Source organism: Colletotrichum higginsianum, chromosome 10 (assembly GCF_001672515.1).
Source record: "Colletotrichum higginsianum IMI 349063 chromosome 10, whole genome shotgun sequence".
Lineage (NCBI taxonomy): Eukaryota > Fungi > Ascomycota > Sordariomycetes > Glomerellales > Glomerellaceae > Colletotrichum > Colletotrichum higginsianum.
Window position 1 is genome coordinate 2,223,912 of NC_030962.1, and position 22,100 is coordinate 2,246,011.

At 54.2% G+C, this 22,100-nt stretch overlaps 7 protein-coding genes across 7 annotated transcripts; 1 reads left to right on the forward strand and 6 right to left on the reverse strand.

The window, feature by feature from the left end:
- Window positions 1-1,033: 1,033 nt before the first annotated feature.
- CH63R_14150 (uncharacterized protein) lies at window positions 1,034-1,717 on the reverse strand (the record flags this gene model as incomplete). Its single annotated transcript, XM_018309124.1, has 1 exon — window positions 1,034-1,717. One exon carries the CDS (start codon window positions 1,715-1,717, stop codon window positions 1,034-1,036), a length of 684 nt encoding a protein of 227 aa, XP_018151442.1.
- A 2,231-nt stretch (window positions 1,718-3,948) lies between these two features.
- CH63R_14151 (Pol polyprotein) lies at window positions 3,949-5,991 on the reverse strand (the record flags this gene model as incomplete). The annotated part of the gene is made up of 1 exon (XM_018309125.1): window positions 3,949-5,991. One exon carries the CDS (start codon window positions 5,989-5,991, stop codon window positions 3,949-3,951), a length of 2,043 nt encoding a protein of 680 aa, XP_018151443.1.
- A 282-nt stretch (window positions 5,992-6,273) lies between these two features.
- CH63R_14152 (Pol polyprotein) lies at window positions 6,274-8,700 on the reverse strand (the record flags this gene model as incomplete). The annotated part of the gene is made up of 1 exon (XM_018309126.1): window positions 6,274-8,700. One exon carries the CDS (start codon window positions 8,698-8,700, stop codon window positions 6,274-6,276), a length of 2,427 nt encoding a protein of 808 aa, XP_018151444.1.
- Window positions 8,701-9,752: 1,052 nt separating this feature from the next.
- On the reverse strand, window positions 9,753-12,605 carry CH63R_14153 (uncharacterized protein; the record flags this gene model as incomplete). Its single annotated transcript, XM_018309127.1, has 1 exon — window positions 9,753-12,605. One exon carries the CDS (start codon window positions 12,603-12,605, stop codon window positions 9,753-9,755), a length of 2,853 nt encoding a protein of 950 aa, XP_018151445.1.
- Window positions 12,606-17,117: 4,512 nt separating this feature from the next.
- On the forward strand, window positions 17,118-19,451 carry CH63R_14154 (Glucan 4-alpha-glucosidase; the record flags this gene model as incomplete). Its single annotated transcript, XM_018309128.1, has 2 exons — window positions 17,118-18,241; window positions 18,299-19,451. 2 exons carry the CDS (start codon window positions 17,118-17,120, stop codon window positions 19,449-19,451), a joined length of 2,277 nt encoding a protein of 758 aa, XP_018151446.1.
- A 470-nt stretch (window positions 19,452-19,921) lies between these two features.
- CH63R_14155 (uncharacterized protein) lies at window positions 19,922-20,962 on the reverse strand (the record flags this gene model as incomplete). Its single annotated transcript, XM_018309129.1, has 1 exon — window positions 19,922-20,962. The coding sequence occupies one exon, from the start codon at window positions 20,960-20,962 to the stop codon at window positions 19,922-19,924; it is 1,041 nt and encodes a 346-aa protein (XP_018151447.1).
- Window positions 20,963-21,624: 662 nt separating this feature from the next.
- CH63R_14156 (uncharacterized protein) lies at window positions 21,625-22,092 on the reverse strand (the record flags this gene model as incomplete). The annotated part of the gene is made up of 2 exons (XM_018309130.1): window positions 21,625-21,921; window positions 21,988-22,092. The coding sequence occupies 2 exons, from the start codon at window positions 22,090-22,092 to the stop codon at window positions 21,625-21,627; spliced, it is 402 nt and encodes a 133-aa protein (XP_018151448.1).
- Between the last annotated feature and the right edge of the window lie 8 nt (window positions 22,093-22,100).

Here is a 22,100-nt window from a genome sequence, read left to right on the forward strand (position 1 = left end):
GACTTCAATGAGAGCGTGCCTGGTATCGTACGAATCGTGCCAACGTCTTCACAATACGAGATGCACGTCCTGTGGACCAACGGTCTGGGTTCAGTTGCGGTTGTGTCGGGGTGAAGTCCGGAAGGGGGTCGAGAAGAGCCTTCTCCGCGTGAGGAGCTCATAGCAAACGCACCTTGACTGGTTCGTGTTGGCCGACTGCAAACGCGGTGCGTTGGTGAAGGTAGCATGGTGGGCGGTGGGTGGTGAGGCCAATCTGTGGCTGGGAGCAGACTCAGCCACCCACGCGAAGGTGTTGGCTACAGCGGCTTCCCCGGATGACGCAGAGCCGGCCGGACTCAGAAGCTGGACGCTTGAATCCACCCTTTTAAAGCTTGTCTGCGTGGGTTCTCGTGAAGCCAGTTGGCATGGTATCGCATCAAGCTTGTTGCCATTCTGCACAGACTTGCTGCGATGGTATTGGTTGGCAACGGAACTTACGTCAAGCTCTTACTTCCGTCTCTAATCATTCCAGGACTTGCTGGTTGGATATCCATATCTCAAACGCCACGACCTTTGGCGACCATCAATTCATTCGGAGCTCGAGTTTGGATACTTGATTAAAGTATTGAAGGACAGAAGTTACTCTTGACTAACTATGTTCTGCATGCACCACTAATTGCAATTGCGCACCATTTCCAGATGAGTACAACAAGAACATCAACAGCGCAGGCCATTTATCTGTCATATTCGACTAGATTACAATTGTTTGCCAAATAAATTTCGCATGATCTCGTCATTGAAGCCGGATTTTACAAATCATCCGAACCCATCCCTTTCCTTGAAGGTTCTGTATCTCCCTTCGGTGTGGTCTGGGTACCAATCGGGGAGGGGACTATGAGAAGTGGTTTGTTCGTGCAAACGCCAAGTCCCAAAACAATAAAACCGCGGGCCAAAGAAATATACCACCTGCCGTGTGCCTTTCACTCATTTCCCATCCCCCAAATATCACACTTATTGGATACATTGTCAACGTCGATGCTCGAAAGCGATCCCATTACGCCCAGTCATCGTACTTCCCGGGACCACCGCCGCCACCACCTCCACCACCACCATTGAGATCAAAGAAGGCCGGGGCACCACCGCTTCCGAAAGCAGGAGGAGGCGGTGGTGGTGGAGGAGGAGGATGGTGGTATCCGGCGTTCATGTCGACGAAGCCGGGGTTCTCATCGTACATCGGGGCACCCGGAGGCGCCATGAACTGCGGAGGTGGGGGCGGGTGGCCGAACGGGGGTGGTTGCTGGTGCGGGGGAGGGGGCATGGTGAAGCGAGGCCGGCCATAGTCGTTCTGGCCCCTCCCACGGCGTCCGTTGCTTCGGCGGCTGGACCTGGAGGCGATCTCAGAGATGCTGTCGTCCCACTTCGGCTTGACCCAGGCGTAGGTGGTGTACGAAACATCACTGTAGATGCTGGCGGCGTCGTCATCATCCCAGTCCTCCTGGTACTCGCGAACTTTGGTCTTGCGCAGAGACATTGGCTTGCCAAATGGAGCCCCGGCAGTGTATTTCAGGAGAGAGACGGCCCAATGGTCGCTCCGGATGTTGGAGTGGGACACCTCGGACGACCTCGACTTCTTGGAACTTCCCGAGCTTGAAGAAGACCTCGAGGACGAACGGGACGAGCCGCCGGACGAGTAGCTTGAGACAGACGAGGCATCGTCCATGCGGTGACGGTGGCCCATGGCTGTTGCAGTCTGGCCACGGACAAATTTGTACTATCTGATTTCGTACGGGCGACGGACTGAACTATACAGAGCGAGCAGTGGCTGCAGATGCAGCGTGCAAAGGTCTGAGGGGATGCAAGGGGGGCAACCTGGTCTGACGCAGCAGGACGAAGGAATAGCAGGCCACGGCTGGATCCCTCGCAAGTCGAGTTGAGTTGAGTTTGCTGGTCACCGAGGAAGAGACGGTGCAAGCGACGAGAAACAAGCACCAAACAGCGGGCCGCCGGGATGGGTCTTCATCAAATACTTGTTGCACCCTGCGGTGCAGTGGGAACGGTCGAGCGCGGCCGTGAGCGACCACATCCATGGTCGATGCTGCTCGCCTCATCTTGTCCCAGGAGGGCTTGGACAGAGCAGCGGCCCATGCAACACAATGTGCATGATGCAAAGTGCAAAAGCAAGGGGATTGGTACGAAGCAGCCAAAATGAGAGAGTACACACGCGAGATTGAACCAGTAATGGCCAAGTAACGGTCGTGAGGGAGGCTACGATGAGTCTGCACACACCGTATGCGGGGTTCTCCACCCTCCCAGCAAGTCCGAGCAATTGAGTAGTCAGTCAGCTTTCCGCCCTGCTTCGCGGCAGGCCTGCACTGACCAACATCCATTAACTGTGTTTCAACCTGATCTTTTGAGACAACTCAAAATACACTCGAGGGGGCACGACGTCCCGACTCTGGCAGCGCCAGCTACCTAGGCAAGGCAACTACCCTGGGCCAAGTTGCACGTCGATGCATGTACAGCCACACGAGAAGCAAGGGGGAAACTGAGCGGACCGAAAGACGCGGGGTGGAACAGAAGCGGGAATCACCGGATGTGTCTCTCGTCACGGACTTGCAACACAAGTGACATCAACGCCACACCACGCCACGCCATTGAATAGATATGGCAACCGGCTTGGAGGTTAGCGAAGCTTGCAGGTTTGCGGGCCGGTGATAAAACAGGTCAGCCTTAAGCAGTATGAATCGAGGGTGAGCAAAGCTCGCTCTAGTGCTCAACCATAGGTCGTAGTCGTCCGCTGCCTCCCAGCCAACCCCGAGGACCGAATGAATGACCTTACTGTGTAACGTATGGGATAGAAATGAGGCTGCAGGTGCAGAACTAATGTATGAGAGGCAGCCGACGAAAAACCCATCATCCCAAGCAACCCCTGTGCCAAGAGGGCGACGCACTTGCATGGCTGTTGTCGTTGATGATAAAGGGGGGAAGGTGTATGACTGGATGCCAGATGGAAACGGGGCTACTCAACGTGCGAACGACAGCCACTCGGCAACACATCTTGTCTTGACTTGCAGTAGCCCCAGGTTTCCCTCACCATACAAAAGACGCGGCAACCATACGCCCCCTATCGAAACTACTTTGACAAAGAACCTAAAATGATCACACAATTAGTCTAGTTGATTTGTCTTTTTCTATCGCCTCTTGGCTTGGAGGCGTTCCTTTAGGCAGGCTGACTGAAATGTAGTGCGCCGTCTTGGTCGCCTGTACCTCGGGGTTCGGTCACCAGACGAGAATGGTGCCTGTTGAGAGGGGTCACACCGAAATGAATGGATGAGCACGAAGGAGGTGAGGACTTGGCATAATAGCAAAAGCTGCAGCCGCCCGTTTAGTGTCCAGCGTTCAGCACAAGGCGGTCGTCAACGGCCATCAGAGAGATGAGTAGCAGACGGTCGCAGCGGGTGGGTAGGTTGGTAGCTGCTTACACCGGCTGGAAATGGCTGCTTGCGGCATCGACTAGGTTTCTGCTTGGTTGCCTGAGAATGGTCTCCGCACAGGTGGGGATGGTTTCAAGTCAAAATGGGCAAAATGTGTGTTGTTGTGCTGTCTAGGTTGTCGACGTTGGCTAAGGGGGTGCACAGATCTAATGGTTGTTGTCATCCTTCCCATTCCCAATCAGGAATCTCCGATCCTCCTCAACTCCCCAATTGGCAACCAGCCAATTGTTCCTTCTCTCATGACCAACCGAAAAGTCCGGCGCCCCCGCCGGTATTATAACCATGACGGCGCAGAAAAAATCAACCACAGCTAAGTGTGCATCAAAAACGATTTGTGACCGATCCCTGTCGGTACCTCAATTCAGGCAACCCCAAATTTTCATTCCTCAGTCCTCCTTCCTCAATTCCCGATTCCAATTGAATCCCATCCTGAAAACGCCGACAGTCGACCAGATGAATCGGATTTGAAGAGCAATTAAGAGCGTCTCGATCTCTTTGTCGGGGTCTCCAAGACTGGTTGTCGAACTCGCTTCCCAGATTTCGCTCCCCCTGAATTGGCATCAGGACCTGGTTGAGGGGTGTCAACCTGGGCGGCGGATGTGATTGCCTGACGTGACTGAATGAATTCCACAATGCCATCGGAAATGTCCCATCCCCGATCGATCATCAATTCGAACATCCAACTGACGGCCATTGCGATTCGAGCCTTGGGGGGGACAACGCCAAGAGATTCCTCCATGCGGTCACGGATCTCCGCTTTCTGCTCCTCAGTGAACTCTTCGTCTTCCTCCTCAGATGAGGCGCCATCGCCATTGTCACTCTCATCGCCTTCGGTGCCATCCCGATTTTCACTCTCAGAGGTCTCCATCGCTGCCTCCACAAGAGGATCATTCCGCATCGATCGCTGTAGTTTGATTTTTTCCAATTTATCGGCAGAGGCCAAGTTGGCAACACGATCTTCAATCAACGGACCCGGATTTCTGATGGTTGGTGTCAGGGGCATTTCCGTTGCAGGTCGAGAAGGTCTGGCTGTCTCAATCGGTGGATTTGTCCGAGTCTGAGATGTCTTGGCAGCCTCGTTCAGAGATTTCGGGCTGGACACAGCCTGCGCCTGCAAGAGTTTGAAATTGGACGACCGATCTGGCGAATTCTGTCGAGGTCGCGCTGGTGACGATCTAGTGTGCTCGATCGAGGCAACCCGGTTCCTGAGTTGTGCAATCATTGCCTTCATCTCCTTCACTGATTGCTTGTCCTGATGGTCCGCATCCGTCTGAGGCTCAGAGGGGCGGGGCTCAAGGGGAATGGTCGATTGGCGGCGAGATGGCTTCGGGTCATCACCAGCAGATCCTGTAACTTGATTCACATCTGCCTCAGGGTTGACAAATGAGAAAATAAGATCCTCATCACGGGTGAGTGCATTGTGGAACGCATCCGACAGATCTGCGTCGGGGATCGCATCCGACAGATTTGCGTCGGCCACTTCCAAATCGGGCTCTGCGGACTTCGATGGGAGAGTCTTTCCCGATGTAGTGGACCTGGCGGTGGCAGTGGTCGGCTCGGATGTCGACAAGGGAGTGACTTCTGAGATGGGGCTGGTATAAATGATCCGGTCGAGGGATTTCAGATATGGGGCTGCGCAATGCCGCACGGAGGGAAATTTTCCTTGGATGAGGAATGCCACGATGGCAATCATTGCCTTGACGGCATCTTGGAGATCCGGGAGGCCTTTCCACAACTTCGATGCGTCGCCCTTCTCAAATATGATGATCCGGATGGCTAAGGCCCACAATGCCGATTCAGGCATTTCCTTGCCTCCTTTGCCCACCGCAGTGTTGACATCCTTGTACAATTTGGAGTTGGACGTTGGGCGAGTGGATTTGGTGAGGGCCTTTCCTGCCCAATCTCTGATCTCATCGAGCATCTCTGGAGTCAAGATCTTGTCCACGTCTTCCGCTGCAGCCAATTTCTCCACGTAGTTTTTGAATCGGTCACGGTCCCTGTCCAAATGGTCGTCAGATGGGATGGGGTATTCGAGTTGAGTCTCTTCGGGGACCTCGGATGTCTGTCGATCTGAATCACCTTCGTCATCGTCGGGAGGGGGGGCACGGGGGGCCAACGCGGGTTTCTTCGATTTCGCAACCTTCGATGTGGCGTTCTTCGATTTGCTGCCGCTTTTCTTCTTGGCATTGTGTTGGGGAGCCATGGTGAGAGATTCTCGATATCGTTTCTTTGCCTCGATCCAAACTGGGTTGAGCTCGTTGCCAAGGTAGACGATTTCATTAGCTGGGGTCGCCAACAACTTAGAAATCAGATCTTGCGTGTCCAGCCCATCCAGATCGCGGGCCGCGATCTCCCCGAGTAGCTTCTGGTGAGGATGGTTGTGCCAGTACTTGTCCTCGACAAGTCTGGGATCGATTCCGAGTTGTGATGTTCGTTGCGCAGGGATGATTTGGTTGGGCGGTGGTTGGTTGGGAATGGAAATCTCGGGGGTGCCTTCAGGGGAAGGTAATTGTGGCATCGACTGCCATCGACGCGCGCAATGCGCCGAAAAGTTGTCGTGGTTGGTTCGTTGCGCGAGAGTTGGTTCGTCGTGGGCAGGGGAAAAAAAAGTATGTGTGACGGGGAGAAGCGAGAGCAAGAGAAAAAAATCAAAAAAATCCACGGAGTAACAAAAATATGCGAGGAGGTTCGCAAGGCAGGAGCCCATCACCACGGAAGGAGGTATCGCAGAGGGAGATAATGAGGAAGGAGCCAGTCGTGAAGGCAGGAGCGACCTCATGGTCAGATGAAAACTGCCAAGTCAATTTTTCTTCCCACGTCTCAACGATTGTGTGAATGGCAACGACAGATCCGAATGTAATTGGAGGTACCCGGATCTCGGTTGAAAAACCTTCAACTGATCCCAGTGTCGATCGTGAGGGATGGCAGTGCCGTTCAATTGTTCGATTCGGTATGTGACACGACCGACCCTGCGTTTGATGACGAATGGACCCCTCCAGCGGGGTTCAAATTTGGGTGGTTTGCCATCTTGTGCCAACATGACGAAATCACCTTTTCGGAATGGTGTAGAGACTCGTTGGTCGTGTTTTGCCAATCTGGCGGCGTTGCGTGCGTCCTGAGATATGTTGACCATCCGTCTATGGTACTCGATTGTTGCCATGTGTGCCACAGCTGCATCTGCCAATTGATCTGGTAACGGCAACTCTCGATCGGCACATTGAATGGGCGCCGTGGAGATGTCGTCAGTTGGCGGGATGCCCATCAATATCTCCGTTGGTGAAAACCCAACAGATTGGATCCACCTGCGATTGACGGCCTTCAAGCTGTCCATCCAATGCAGGTCCCAGTCTTCAGGAGGGAATTTGCCGGCAAGAATCTCCTTTGTGATCAGGTCCACGACCAGGCGGATGTGCGTCTCAATCATCCCAACGGACTTGTGGGATTTTGCTGGTGCTGGCGTCACCTCAACCGACCGGGCGTTCATTGCCAACTTGAATTCGCGGGAGACAAATGCACCACCGGCATCCGGATATATGACTTGAGGTGATGTGCCGATGGTGTCCATCCATTGGGTCAGGACTGGGATCGCTTCGGAGGCTGAAGCCGATTTCACAGGGTGCGCCCAGCAAAATCTGCTCAGGTAGTCGATCCATATCAGCAGCAACACGTTGCCCCGACCTGAAGTTGGCAATGGACCCAGGTGATCGATTCCCAATACCTGAAATGGCGAGGTGATCCAAGTTGTCTGATCTGGATGTGTCGGTTTCCGCGGGGCAACCGATGCGCATGGCCAACAGCCATTGATGTATCGGATAACGTCCTCAGCCATCCCTGGCCAGTAAAATTGTCGAGCCAGTCTCCGTCGAGTGATATTGGGTCCGAAATGCCCACCTTCATCATGGGCCACTTTGCAGGCTTCAGCCACCTCCGACGGCACCAGGCAACGGCATCGGAATCCATACGAGGTGTGCATCAGGATCCCGTCGTGGATCGAAAAGGACCGGGACTTCGATGCCATCGCGGCCAATGCATGGTTGTCGATGCCCTCCAATCTCCCAATCAAGAATCTGCAAACATACATGTACCATGGCTCATCCAACCATTTCTTCATTGATGCGGTCAATGCCGACAGGGTGGGGTCAGTCTGCAATTCGGAATGGGAGGCTGCAATGGGGATTTGTTCTGGCTCCAGGCGATCGATTTGTGCAGTCGACTTCAACGCGGTCGATTTCAATGGCAACAAGGTTCGGATTGCGTCGGCCATCTCATCGGCGGCAGGCCGCCCGGCGATTGCGTTGCGGATCATTTCCTCGTATCCACCAGCTCCGTCTTTCCACGTCCATTCGCCCTCCTCTGAGACGGAACCCAACGCCTCCAAATCATCATCATGGCAGTCGTATGAGGGGAAAATTGTCCGGGACAATGCATCAGCCGCTGCATTGCGACGACCTTGGATGTATTCGATCTCCACGTTGAGCATCCTCAGCTCGGTGACCCAACGGGCGTAGATGCCGTGGTGGTTGGATGATGACAGAAACCACGTAATGGGCTTGTGATCTGTGAAGATGGTCGATGGTTTCTCAGTGCGTAGGAAGTGGCTGTGTCGTCGACAGAACTCGACAATGGCTAGGAGCTCCCGTTTGTATGTGCCATAATTTCGTTGGGATTTCGTCAACAAAAAGGAATCGTACAACACAGGAACCAGACCGGCATCCTGCATCTGCATCACCACGCAACCACCGGCGTATTTCGAAGCGTCAGAGTACAACTGGATTGGGTGACCGATCGAGATGCCGTGCAACTCCACTGTTTTCGACATCAGGTCCTTGAGCAACCTGAAGGCCAACGCCTCTGTAGATCCCCATTTCCAAGGGACAGATCCGGTGAGCCGATGTAGAGGTCTTGCGATCTCGGCACAATTCTTCATCCATTGCCGACACGGTCCGGTTGCAGCCAAGAATGACCTCACCTCCGTCTGCGATTTGGGCACCGGCCACTCAAGCAGTTTGGCGATCCGGCTGGGTTTGATGGTTGTCACGCCTCCAATCGAATGGGTCCAACCCATCGCCACGATTGAGGTCATCCCCAGGCTGATTTTCTTTCTTGACAATCGTACCATTGCCCACACCAATCGGGGCAACAGGTGATCTTTGACAAAGGCCCATTCTTCCTCCCAGGTGGCGAATTTGGTGAAGATGTCGTCGAAGTAGATTTCGACCGGTGACATTCCGCCAGGTTGCATTGGTATCAGCAATGAGGGCTCTGGGTCGGGTTCTGGGATTGGGCCCAGGAAAATGCGTCCGAATTCGGTCATCTGGTGGGCTGACGATTTTGCGCCTTGTTGCATTCGGGTTGGTTGCAATTGTGGGTGGTCGGGGACGTTGAACGCGTAAATGTGACGATGGTCGGGGTGAATCGGAATTGACCAATACGCATGTTTCAAATCCCAACAGGAATAGGTGCCAATTCGTGGGTCAGAGAGGTTGTCGTGGATCTCTCGCATCAAAGGGATCAATGATGAAGGGAGCTCTTCATCTATGTTGCCAAAGTTGATTGTGAATCGGTGTTCTCCCCAAGGGTCATTGTTTTTCTGTACGATGACAGGTTGGGCTCCCCATTTTGATGCGATCCCGTTGGCAACAACGGTCGATTCAAAGAGGCCATGATTTCTGCCATCCTGGACGTGTCGATCCAGCCAATACTTCTCCGTGGCGTTCCATCGCTTTCGACGTGATGAGTTCCATGGTTGGGCGCCGTCTTTCAATCGTGGGATGTGTGTATAGAGATCCGTTGCCGGAAAATTGTTCGGAAACGACGAGAAAAGGATGCGGTAGGTATAGATGACTCGTTTCACCTCCTCCACATCCGCCTGTGGGACATTCGGCCCCAACTCCATCGGTTCTTCATCCCACCAGGCATTTATCGTTGCCAACGGGGTCCGGAAGTCGGTTGGCAATCGTTGGACGCGTCGGGTGGTTGGGAATTCGGTGGATCTGACGGTGGGAACTTCATTGTAGGTTGTGGAGAAGGTTGTGTCGGATGGCAATCCCTCCGGCCTTTCGGCAATGGCGCTCAATGACCTGAAAAGCTGATATTGGTCGACAACCGTCGATGATCTGGTCAAGCGTGGGGCATGGTTCGTGAGCCACGTTGAGTTGGCATCCCACAGATGGGTGAATCCGGCTCCAAAATCGATAGGAGATGATGCGTCGAGCCGATCGTGTAATAATGTTGATGGCGGCTGCAGTTTAATGACTTGCCCAGGTCGGACATCGCCCATCAGTTTTCCGAATCGTCGTCAGAGGAATCGTCCATTTCTTCATCGGCGTCAGATGCATCTTCGTTGTCATCATCCTCGTTGTCATCGGAATCGCCAGGATCCATCTCCACCATGTTTCTCAATCGATCTCGGCCAACCAAGTCTGTGTCGTCAGAGGCGGGGTTGAGGATCAGGCGTTGTGTGTCGGACAACTGCATCAACGGTCCCTCAATCTCAACCAGTTGCTCGCCTATGGAGGTATCGCCAATTACCAGTTTGGCGCCCCAAGGGTCGATCAGTGCTCTCACGTCGTACAACCATGGCATCCCCAACAGGAGCAACACCGATTGGTCCGAATCTCCAGGTCGGATGCACGCCCAGATTTCCCGCTTGATGCCGTAAGTGGTGACCTCCACTGCCACAAAATGTGTCATGGCGTAAGTAGATCCGCTGGCGGCGCCCATGTTGAGGCCCTCGAATCCGATCCCGGACAATGGATGGCGTCTCAATCCACATTCGTCCACCAATCTCGGAGAGATGATATTCATCTCTGATCCCTGATCCGCCTGTGCGGCTCTGCGGGGCAATTGGTATTGCATCGATGGCGTTGAGAGGGTACACTCAATTCTGAATGGTCGGGTGGCTTCATAGTTGCGAGAAAACAACTTGATGTTGGCCTTCGGATCCTTGGTGATTGTAATGGGGTTGGGGATGCTGCCCAAATGGGTATCAGCGACGATTGGGGCGGTGAACTTGACCTTTTTCGGTCGCTTTGCCACGATGCGTTGGGAAATCGCCCTCAGCGATTTGGAGAATTCGGGGCTCAGTTGCATCAGGTCGACCAATGACATGTTGAACTTGATATCCTTGGCCATCTTGCGGATGTCGATTGCTGGTTCGCCTTCTCGAGCCACGATGGTTGTGAGTCCATTTCGACGGACTACTTTCTTCTTGGGCGACGATGCCACCGGATCGGGCGTCAAAATATCCGCCATCGGAATATCACCACGGGGTTTCTCCAGTGCATTGGCACCGGGAATTCGGGCCACCCGTGCTTTCGGCTTTGATTTCTCGATTCGCTGGACCTGACTCGACGGGCGTTGCAGGATGGTGTCCATCCATTTCTTCCGAGCTGACGATCCAGCGGCTTCGGCCTGGGCAACCAGTGAATTGATTTTCAGGACTCTCTCATCGGGTTTGAGGGAATCGTCAACCAGAATCTTCATCACCTCAGCAACCTGTTCGGACAGTTGCACAATTCCGGCCGATTTCGATTCCGCGACGAATCGTGCCTCTTCAGACTCGGTCAATGCCGGCACCACATCTGCATCGTCCTCTGCCGGGGTGAATTCGCAATGGCGACCGCCAACTGTGTGGTCTGTCGGGTCCCACGGGTTCTTCAATTCATCGGTGGTTGTGGCAGGTTGGGGTGCTTGCGGTTGTTGCAGCATTTCTTCAACAAAATCTGGTGGGGGTAGATTGCCAGGATAGCCCCATTCTTGAACGAAATGTAGCTGTGCAGAGTGCACATCCACAACACCAACAGGAGGTCGAATGCCGTTGGCAAAACTGCGGTTGGAAGGGAAGATCATGGCCTTGATGTACGACTGTTCCCACGGTTGCAGGGGTGTGTTATGGCACTCGGGCCGTCGGTGATTGGGTTCGCCGCATCTAATGCACAGGATGTCACCATCCCTCATCAGCACTGATCCGTTGACGTAGGGGTTCTTGGAGGTTTTCCGATCTGGCAGATCAGGCAGATTGCGGTCCTTGCGACTGAAATCGATGCCCACATCGCGACCACTGCGGAAAGCTCCCCGATCCCGATACTGAGGTTGGCCAGGTTGGCTTGATTGGTTACCTTGGAATGATTGGTACTGTTGGCCTTGATTCTGATTGCCATATCCGAACCTAGGAGCAGCAGGCTGAGCTTGACGCGGTTGTGGGTATCCTCCCGGTGGCAACAACTGACTGGCGTTGGGCGGGGGTTTGGCCATTGTTCCGGGTGCATAAGCTCCAACGGGTGCCAAAATTGGGCCAAAGGGGTTGGGGGGTTGGTTGAAGTAGCCACCATAATTACTGTGGATGGGCTGAGAGATGGCGTTTGATTGGGCAAATTGTCTAGCCAGCAGTTGTTCGACGGCCTGGCCTGGATTTTGGCGGACGACCATCTCCTCCAGCAATCGGGCCCGGGTGAGATCTGCCTCGCGTCGATCTTCAGCCTCGCGCTCGTCAATGATCTGTCGGGCGTCTCTGATGATTGTGAATGCGGATTTGAGGCTGGAAGCAGTCATTGCCGACATGCTCAATGCTTGACGTCGAAGGTTGGAATCGGCCAACCCTCTCACGAATTGTCTCACCAGGCCTGTCAGGACCGTTTTCTCTGGCATCGACAATGTGATGCCAACGCCGGCATCTTTGCAACCCACTCGATGGAGCGTCGACAATGCCCGGTTGTAGTACGCCAACAAGGCCTCATCTTTCTCTTGGCTGAGGGAGTTGATGTCACCGCCTGCGGCATCCTGGTCAATTATCTTCGACGGGAATCTTTCCTTCAACGAGGCTTCCACGATTGCCAGATCGGCGAGGGTGGCAATGCCATCCATTGCTTTGTCCATGATGGTTGTGAGGTGGGGTACGCTGTCGAGGTACGTTGCAGCATCACCTTCGCATTGCATGTTGAGGGTCTTCAAGACCTGGGATGCTGGCAGGTTTTGGGGGTTGTGACCAGCCTTCTCGAAGTCCCATTTCAAACGGGTGAGCCATCGGGAGGCTGCGACTGAACCATCGAAGGTACCGCAATTGAGCGTTGGCAACGGAAACTCCGCCGGTTGGCCGGAAAACACGCCTCCAATGTTGGCAGATGAGGCCATTGTGGATGCAGTGGGTAATGGTGACTCTCCAAATTCGATTGGCACTATGGTGGATGCCGTTCCAATATGGTACTCGTCAAACAGCGTAGTCAGATTGTCCACGTCGTTCTGATTAGCAGATGGTTGGGCTGGTTGGTCTTGGGTTCTCAACGAGTACAAGTCGGGGAATGGGGGAAACAGAAGGGGTTGTCTTGATGATGGAATCGGATTCCGGACTCCGGTGGTATTGGCTGATGAAGGATTGGTCCAGGGGCCGATTTTGGGGGTAACTGGCGTCGATCGGGCGTCGACGACGTCCCTTTCCTCCGGATCTGATGGCGGAGATGCCAGATTGGCGATAGTCAATGGGAACTTGATGGGGCTTTGACAGTGAGATGGATTGCTGATGGATGGTGTGTTTCAGTGACGTCTTGCCTGGAGGCCTGACCGTCAACAGGGTTGGTCGATGTGATGATGGCGACTCGGCAGACGATCCTCGATCAGTCAGCGAGGCCTGCGTTGATTTCCAACCCTGCTGTTGTCGCCAGAATGGTCTCCGCACAGGTGGGGATGGTTTCAAGTCAAAATGGGCAAAATGTGTGTTGTTGTGCTGTCTAGGTTGTCGACGTTGGCTAAGGGGGTGCACAGATCTAATGGTTGTTGTCATCCTTCCCATTCCCAATCAGGAATCTCCGATCCTCCTCAACTCCCCAATTGGCAACCAGCCAATTGTTCCTTCTCTCAGCCTGAACACCTTGTCCGATGGCCGCCGGAACCACGGCCGCACGCTTAACGGGCTGTGCTGATGCCAAAATCTAGGGCAAACCAGTCGATGGAGAAGAACGGCACTTGTACATGTGTACGTAATAAGTTAGTCAGGCTGCTAATTGCCTGCAGCGCCGTGGCAACTAAGGAGGAGGGCAAGGGGGAGTGGGTTTGACAGTATGAGGCTCTGCCGATGTAGTATGGCCGGTGCTTCAGGGGATGACGGGGGTAAAATAAAAGTTGAGCAAAGTTAGGCCGTCGATAATGTCAGTTGCGTGGTGGGTGTCGATAGCAACGCGTTGCGTAGCTGTCGGAAGGGCGAAGGCCAAAGCAACACAGGAGGAATTTCGAGGGGCCTCGACTGAAGAGGAGACTGCAGCGTCCAGTGTACACGGGTCCGGCATATGTTTGTGGCAAGGCCAGGTTCAGGAATGGTCGAGAGATTAGAAGGAGAAAATGAAGAAGGTAGAAATGAAGACGAGACTGCCCAGGGCCGGGAACGGTTCATCGGTGACCGAGTTGCAGCCACAAGGAAAGCTTCGTGTAGTTTCTAGACGCAGCAAATGGTGAGTGGCAAGGGTTGCCGTTCTAGGCACTCGGATCGAATCCGTACTCTGTCCTGTTCTTAATGCATCCGAAAACCAAATAAACAGCGTCTTTTGCCGGCGGAGCAGATCGTGCTTAATTTGCCGAAGCACGACGAAAGACGACGAACGATATTGACCGACAACAGCGGGTGTTTCCTGTCGATCACAGTAAACCAAGTGTTTTATTCGACACAACCCAAGTGAGTCGTAACGAGGCAGCGAGCGTTCTTGTCTGGGCCGCAGTCCACAGTCGCAGTGTTGCGTTGCAGTTGCAGTGGCAAGGATGAGACGAGGCAACGACGGACCTCGCGCAGAGTTTCGGTCTCCACATGCCCTTTTCCCTTGGCAGACATGGTAAGATTTGTTCCACAGGTTGCAGCACAGACAGGCCCCAGTGGCCCCTCCTGCCGTAGTTGGGTACCTAAGGCACTTAGGGGCGGTATAGCGCTAGTCCGTTTAAGGCAGTGGCGCGATGCGCCTGTGCCGGAACCCTCTGTCTACGGTGCATGTTCCTTTGAGCACAGTGAGCGAGTCCATATTTCTCCTCCGCGCCGAAGAAACACCATCGGGCGGTACAAGAGGCGGGATCCCCACTGTTTGCTAAACGTCTGAAACCCTGCTCTGTGACAGCGTTCCTCCGGGAGTCCATCCTCTATCCATCTCTTCCCGTCCCTTATGAGCAGGGCAGGGTTTGATAGAGTCAGTCAAGGCTGGTAGCAGCCGCCACAAGAAACGTTCTGTCCCGACTGACGAGCTGAAAATTCTTTTTTGTATCACACCTTCCTCGCAAGATTCGCTTTCGCCGAAGGTTTCGGGCCGCCGTCCTCCTTGGCCAGGAGTCGGCCCCGTCGTCCAAGATTTGGTTTGTTGGCAGTTTTCCGAAAAGGGATGCCACCGCTTGGCTCCAGCCCGACTCAAACAGTAGCTCACACGATCCTTCGTTTCTAAGTCTGGTGGCGAACCAGTTGCATCTCTGCATGGTGCCGGACAATGCGAAAAACTACATCGAACCGAATGCCTATTATCAGAGCAAACCAAGACCGCTGTCATTTGTTGACTGCAGAAAACGTTGACAACATGACATCCATTTTTCGTCGTGTTCTTGCAAATACTTGTGTCGCTGGGATGGTTATGGGCAGGGCCGCATAAGGTAGGTAGAAGGTCTGTGTCAGGGACGAGGAAGGACCAGCTTCGGCCCTTGTCGACTGCCAGATCGAGACGGTACGGTGTCGGTGAGTCGAGCAACGAATGAGAGTTTATCATTAGCAAAGATAATGTGGTGAATAGAAAAGAAAAACTCATCTATGAATGAGGGATTTGGTGTTCGGCATTATATGGATGCCGTTGTAGTGTACAGCCACGAGTTGTCTCACACAGCGGTGTCTCGGGCATCGGCAGCGTGAATCAAGACGAATTGGGACTCGTAGACAAGGCGGTCTCTCTTGAGGTCGCAAAGGTACGCAATTTGGAAAAACACGGCAATAGAAACCACCGTACATAAGGCCATGCCTGTCTAGCAAGACGAACGAGCAAGACGAACGAGGAGGACAGAAGCGGATTGTTTATGATCGACCACATCCTACCCACTTACCCTCCTTCTCAACCAGCCCCAGTGTGTCTTGTCGAAGGGATGCCGTTGAAGGGGCATGTTCCAGTTAATTAAACGAGAGATTCTGTTTGGGTGGACCCGCTGTAGCGTTACTGCCGTGCCGTCGCGGGCTCAGTGACCGGGTCCAACGCGTGGGCTCACCCAAGTTAGCGTTCGTCGACTCCAGACGCCAATGCTGCAACCCCCACCGTTCTCTCACACACAAACGAACACCTGCATCTGCACATCTGCACCTGGGTTTAGTCGCCGCACCCACCTGCAGCTTCAGGGGATCGACTGGTTGCTTTGGGTTGGAAACCCACGACTCGTCCTCGGTCTCTCTTTGCTGTCGAAGTAGCCGTACACATGTCCAGCAGCTACTGTCCAAATCAAGTCGGTACCTAGGTATCTACGAATACACAGCGCCTCGTTGGGCCATCGGACGCTCACAAACATAAGCCGGACAACCCTGGTTTTCCAAACCCTCGCATCCTGGATGCTATGGTGCCCACCATTTGTAGCCCGCTGACTGAGGCGAGACTAGGGAGCACACGTCCCTCGTCTTTAACTAGCTCGGATCGGAGGTACATGTTTCGTCTGCGAGTGTATATTGATGAGTCATGTACCTTTTGTCCAATGGCCTTAGTATCCCTGGGCTTTAGGAATCCCTCAGCCCCCGGCCGGAGATGCAAGCAAGCCTTGCCTTCGATCAAGGGCATCCGGCACAGGCTACAACCAAAGACGGCCTGGTATCCCATTCCTCCCTCTCCCCCCTCCTCCACTCCTCCCTCTCTCCTCCACCTTTTCTCTGGCTGGGCCGGTGTCCTCTCCTTCCGTCATCCGCCTGTGTTGAGTGTTCGTACCTCTTTTTTGGCGTTCTCTGCATTAGAGCAAGGCACCCTCGGCTGTTTTTCTGGGTCTTGCAGAGAAATCTCCAGCGGGCTGCTTAGCATCTGAATATGGCCCCTGGGCGTCCTGCCTCCGTAGTTGGTACATGGCTACCTGCCTACCGACCTACCTAGGAAAGGGAAAAAGAGGACCCACTCTCTTCTCACTCCTTCCTAGTCTTTCCTAGTGCCACCAATGGCACGCCTGGACTCTTCGTGTCGGACCCCAAACCCAAAGTGTTCCTGAATCGTCCAACCTTGTCTGGTATTATCCTCCCGCACCCGCACCCACACTCTCACTCTCTCTTTCGCCCTACGCCTATTCCTCTTCTCCTCCACGGTCCTGCCTACCAAACGTCTTTCCTTTGCCTTTCCTTTCCACGCTGCGAACTTCATCACCTACCCATCCACGGCAATCCGAGAAAACACTCCTTTTATAACACTGCCGCCTTATACGACGACGACGACGACGACGACGACGACGACGCCTCTTCGATTATCCGGCTTTCTCTAGGCAGCGAACGACTCATTCGGAGCGGCACTCCATCGAGGCGACAAGAGAGGCACTGCACTGCGAGTTGAGGTTTGGGTTGAATCTGGGCCTCCGTGGTCAGCGGCCGACGCCCATGGTGTGAACTTGGTGCCACCAAACCCTCGAACGGCCACAGCTTGTCGTTGATTCCTGACCAAACCATCCGACATCAACATGGATCCTTTCCATGACAAGGCGGGCAACGATCGGAGGGCTTCCCTCAGGATGTCGGCAAGCGCCTCGCTGACGGCCAACGACGATGATGACTATGCCTTGGCAGCAATGGGCATATCTGATGGTTTTCGCCCAGTCGATCTGTCTGCTGCTCATCAGCCTATCGCCTCGACCACATTTCCTTCGACTGGCTCGGCGGTTGTGTCGCGAGACTCCCCCGTTCCTCAGCGTGCTACACCCGCCCGACCGTCTAGCATCGCAAAACCTCCACACTCACACGACCCACTGGCTCTCCGTCACGACGGTTCAGAATCAAGCGGCGCGCCTATGTCCCGTATATCCAGCACCTCCACCGACTCACCCATCATTCGATCCGAGAGCCCCTACGAAGGTCCGTCCGGTCCGTCCCATCCGTACCAAATGTACCCACAACGGACAAACAGCGTGGCAACGTCAACAACTGCTCGCATGTCGGAACGCTCCTACGCAGGGCCACGTGGGCCAACCCATCCGTATGCACTTTACACGCAGAACACCGTACCTGTCGATACAGCCGAGAGCGACAATATCCCCGTAGGATTTGCGGGCCGTTCCGACGGCTACCATCGACGGATCGGTCCCGAAGGAGAGGAAATTGCCGACTTGATCGGCCCTTTGGGGCACACGGAAGAACTTCCACCATACACCAGATATCCCGAGCAAGCGTACGCAAGGAAACAACAGGACGCGCCCCAATTGATATCAGGGCAGCAGTCACATCAAGACCAGCAGCGACAAGGACAGCCGTCACCGTCGTCACCGCAGCAGCAATCGCAACAACCTGCAGTTGCTGTCATGACTGCCACAGTTGCCCCTATTCCTGGTGCTGGTGGTCTTGGACTTGCTACTCGAAACCCAGAGTTTGAATCCCGAGAGGATCTCCGCCTCCAACCGTCCCGCATGTCATCTCGGACACTTGCCTCCGATACTGCCAGCCAGCACGAAATAAACACCGCCGCCGAGGTTTATGCCGAGAAGGGAGAAGTTCAGTCCGACCGTAAGTGGCAAAAAAGGGCAAAGAAGCGCTTGTTTGGTGTGATACCTTACTGGGCCATCTGCTTGTTGGCAGTTGGACTGGTGATGATGTGAGTACTGGCCTGTCCGCTACACGCCTTCCCCCCCAAAGCTGACAAGCTCTTCAGGGGCATCATATTGGGCGCTGTCATTGGTACCTTCTTCGCCAAACACAAGAAACCACCCGGAAAACATCAAGACGACGAGCCCATCCCGCTCGTCATTCCTACGGCTACCGTGGACATCAAACCACTGGCTACATTGCCACCAGACCTTCCTGCGATGGAAGTCGGCACATTTGGCTTGCCGCCTCTTATTGCAAGCCAGGCGCCAAGTACCTGTTTTAACGACACCACACAGTCACAAGCCTGGACATGCAATATCCCATTTACAAGCTATGTCATGGGCGTTTCCAGAATTGCCAACGAACTGCCCATATCCGATTACACCCTAAAACTTACTACTTTTAACGATAGCGACCACGACGAGAACTTTCGATTCAACATGTTCTCTTGGGGCACTCAGCCACCTTTGATCATGGATCCCTTGAAGATGCGTCTTGTCAACGATACTTCGGAACCGGGCCGTGGCGCCGCATGGTTTGCTCAGATGACGTATAACAAGACAGTCATTGTGGCTGAGGATAGGTTTCCCGGCGTCAGCACCCCAAAGAAGCAACAGCCACAGTCGAAGAGAGGATGGGGTGGCCCATCATCTCAAATGGGAGAATTTAGCAGAAAAGGTGTGAAGGGAGCACAGGCTGGTGACAGACCTTGGATTTGCACATGGCCTGGGACCCTTCTCGAAGTGTTTGTGTACCCGGCGCAGAACAACAGCTATCGGAAACCTACTTCGACCATGCGGCCCACCGCGGCTGCAACATTTCCACCATCGACCTCGACGCAGTTCTTGGTTCGTCATGGCTTGCAGACCGAGGCCCCTCGGCCAAGTTCCATGCCCAGTGATCGGCCACATCGCGCACCACCACCGCCATACCCTCAAGTCATCAAGTTCGAAGAGCGACGTGTATCTCTTGATCAAACAAAGAACGCCGTCTGTCAACAAGTCGAAGTTTGCGACGACGGCGAGAACACTGTTCCTGTCTTGACTGACGAGGGCCAGCCGGTTGAGGTTTTCATCATGGAAAACCGACAAACTGTGGCGATAGCTGACTCGACGAAGCGTTGGATACACGAAGACAGTCTACTGGTCTCTCCCCGAGACCGACCAGCGAGAACGAGTCAATTGAGCGACTGCGGGTGCATATGGTGGTTCACATGAGCCCCAAAAACTCGAGGTTTCGCAACTACAATTTGGATTCTTTACTGTACAGCTTAATGTTCTACACCCACCATCCTATCAGCCAATGGCTATCTTGTTCAAAAACTCTTTTATAGGCGTTGTCTCGATTTGGACCAGCATCACGGGCGTTTTGCTTTTCTTTCCTCTTCTGTCTTTTTTTTCTTCTTTTTGGCGCATTCGGACAGGCGATTGTATATATATCCGGCGAATAACTAAGGGTGGACGGACACTCCGTCTCTCCCCTCTGAGAGGTTATCTTTGTATGACCAGCCAAACTTTATTGGGAAATATCCTTTGATTTGGCGTTGCTTCTCTGGATTTGCCTTGTGCGTCAACTCATGACAAGATCAAACTTCAGAAACCGGCAAGAGAAAGCAAGTGGTGGCGGATGAAAAGCAACCCTCGCTGTAAACCGCTTCCTTTAGAATCAATCGGTGACATGCAATCACTTATCTTGATTGATTACTATTCATACCGGCCGCCAAACCGTCCAAAAAGCTGTCTGCCAGTTTCTTTGCCCTCTTCGCCTCTACATCCTTCCGCCGCTGCTCAACCTCCCGGCGTCTTGCCTCCCTCTTGTTCTCCCGCTCTTTCCTCGAAGTCTCCGTCCTTATCCTCTCATCCTCGAGGTTCTGGAACTCCCTTTTCCGCGTCTCCTCATCCTTGCTGAACTTGTAGAAGCCCGTACCCTTCGTGCGGATCTCGCTGTCGGCGTCGTAATGCCGTGCCTCGGGCGGCGTGGCGCTGCGGTCGCGCTTGCTCGCCAGCTCCTCCATCCTGTCCGGGTCCTCGGGATTGAAGGCCATGGTCTGGATGGCGTCACCGTAGAGAAGCTTCGCGGGCGCGGCGGGGCGGGCAGACATGCGCTCAAGTTCCTCGGCGCCGAGGAGGCCGCGACGGCGCTGGCGCTCGAGGCGTTCCTTGTCTGCTCGTGTACCGCGGCGGAGACGGCCGAACTCATCTTCATACTCTATGATGACGTTTCCCTCGTCTTTGTCTTGGTCGGCCTCGTCGTCGGAGCCAGAGCCAGAGCCAGAGCTCGTCCCGGCCTTGTTGTCCTTGTCCGCTTCCGACTCAGCCCATTTCCGGTCGAAATCTATGAGGGGCGCCGACTCATTCTCTTTGGGAACATAGTCGCCTCGCTTCATTGCGGCGTAGAGGCGCGCCTTTTCTTCCATCCTGCGCCGTGCGCGGGCGAGGTTCGAGGAATCTTCTTCCGTGCCGAGGGGTTCCTTGAGGTTAAGCTTATTGGATGCGTCTGCCGGGACGCTACTACCGCTACCGCCCCCACGTGCTTTGGACCTTGCGCCGCCAAGAACGAGATCTTTTGTTCTCGAGGGACGGGGTCGGGCGGGCGCGGAGGTTGTGGTGGGGGACGCGGACATGAGGGACGTCAGTTGGGCAGTGAAGTCGAGGGAGTTACCAAAGGCCGTAGAGGTCTTGCGTTTCTTGGGTGGCGGTTGACCGTAAAGGTTCGGGTCTTGAGGCATATCGAGATGTAATGGAAGTCAGAGAGGTTTGGAAAACTCGTAGGGAGAGAGAGGTAAGAGGGAACGGCTCAGACGGCTGTTTCGCGGATGACAAGGGGTGATGATACAGGTAGGTAGTGAGGTAGGTAGGTGTCGGAGGACGAAGTTGAGTCGTTGTTTAGAGAACCCGACAGCAGGCACGCCGCTATCGTTATCGGCGTGCTGCAGGGCGTGCCGGCCTCTGGCCAACATTGGGGACACCCAATTACCTACCTAGGTGCCCTCCTCTTTGACCTAAGGAAACCCGTTGGAGAAAACCCTCATTAAGCTTCCAAGTCCATATAATTGCGCATTACTACTGACACTCTCCACATCCAAGTAAGCCATTTTAAGGCTGCGAGTCTGTGTAAGCTTCATTACGAATGGGGAAGATAACTTTTTGTTGGCGGGAGGGGTGGAGGGGATGAAAGTAGTTTACCGAACGAATTATACTGCACGACGCCTTTTGGCATTCCATTTTCACCCCAAAGAAAAGTCCACCGTACACGGGGAATTGGCAGTATGAATCAAAGTCACCGAAGGACGCATTTCCGAGGCGACCGGGCCAAACCCCCTCCTGGCCTCTTGGGGGAAAGCAGAACACTCAAAACAGCCCTTATCCCTTCACCGCAGCCTCACTCGCTCTACGCGGATGATGCATCGCTCCCGCCATCGGACTCGCTCAGACGCTGTATCCGTTTCCTTGCAGCGGCTGCTACGGTCGAGGTCACTGTCGAGGTCACTGTCGACGACCCGTCTACCACGTCTAGCGGGAGCTTGTGCAGTTGCTCCTCGTGGTGGTGCCCTAGCTCACGCAAGTGCGCTGGCTGGTTCCTGTTCTGGTTCCATGGGCGGCTCCAGCATATTCTGTAAATGTAGATGCCGAAGTCCACAGCGACGAGAATAATGATGGGGATGAAGAATATGAAGCCCAGAGCAATCTTGAGAAAAGAGGTGAGCACACCTCAAAGACAAGGCGCCGGGCAGGAACGGTGGACGAGACTTACGAAGGCGGCGGAGATGTATCTAACAATGGTGGGATAGTCGGATGATAGTAACGAGTAAGTCATTATGGCGTCGTACCAGGAGACTGCTTGCGTGTGGGTATCCATGATGAAGT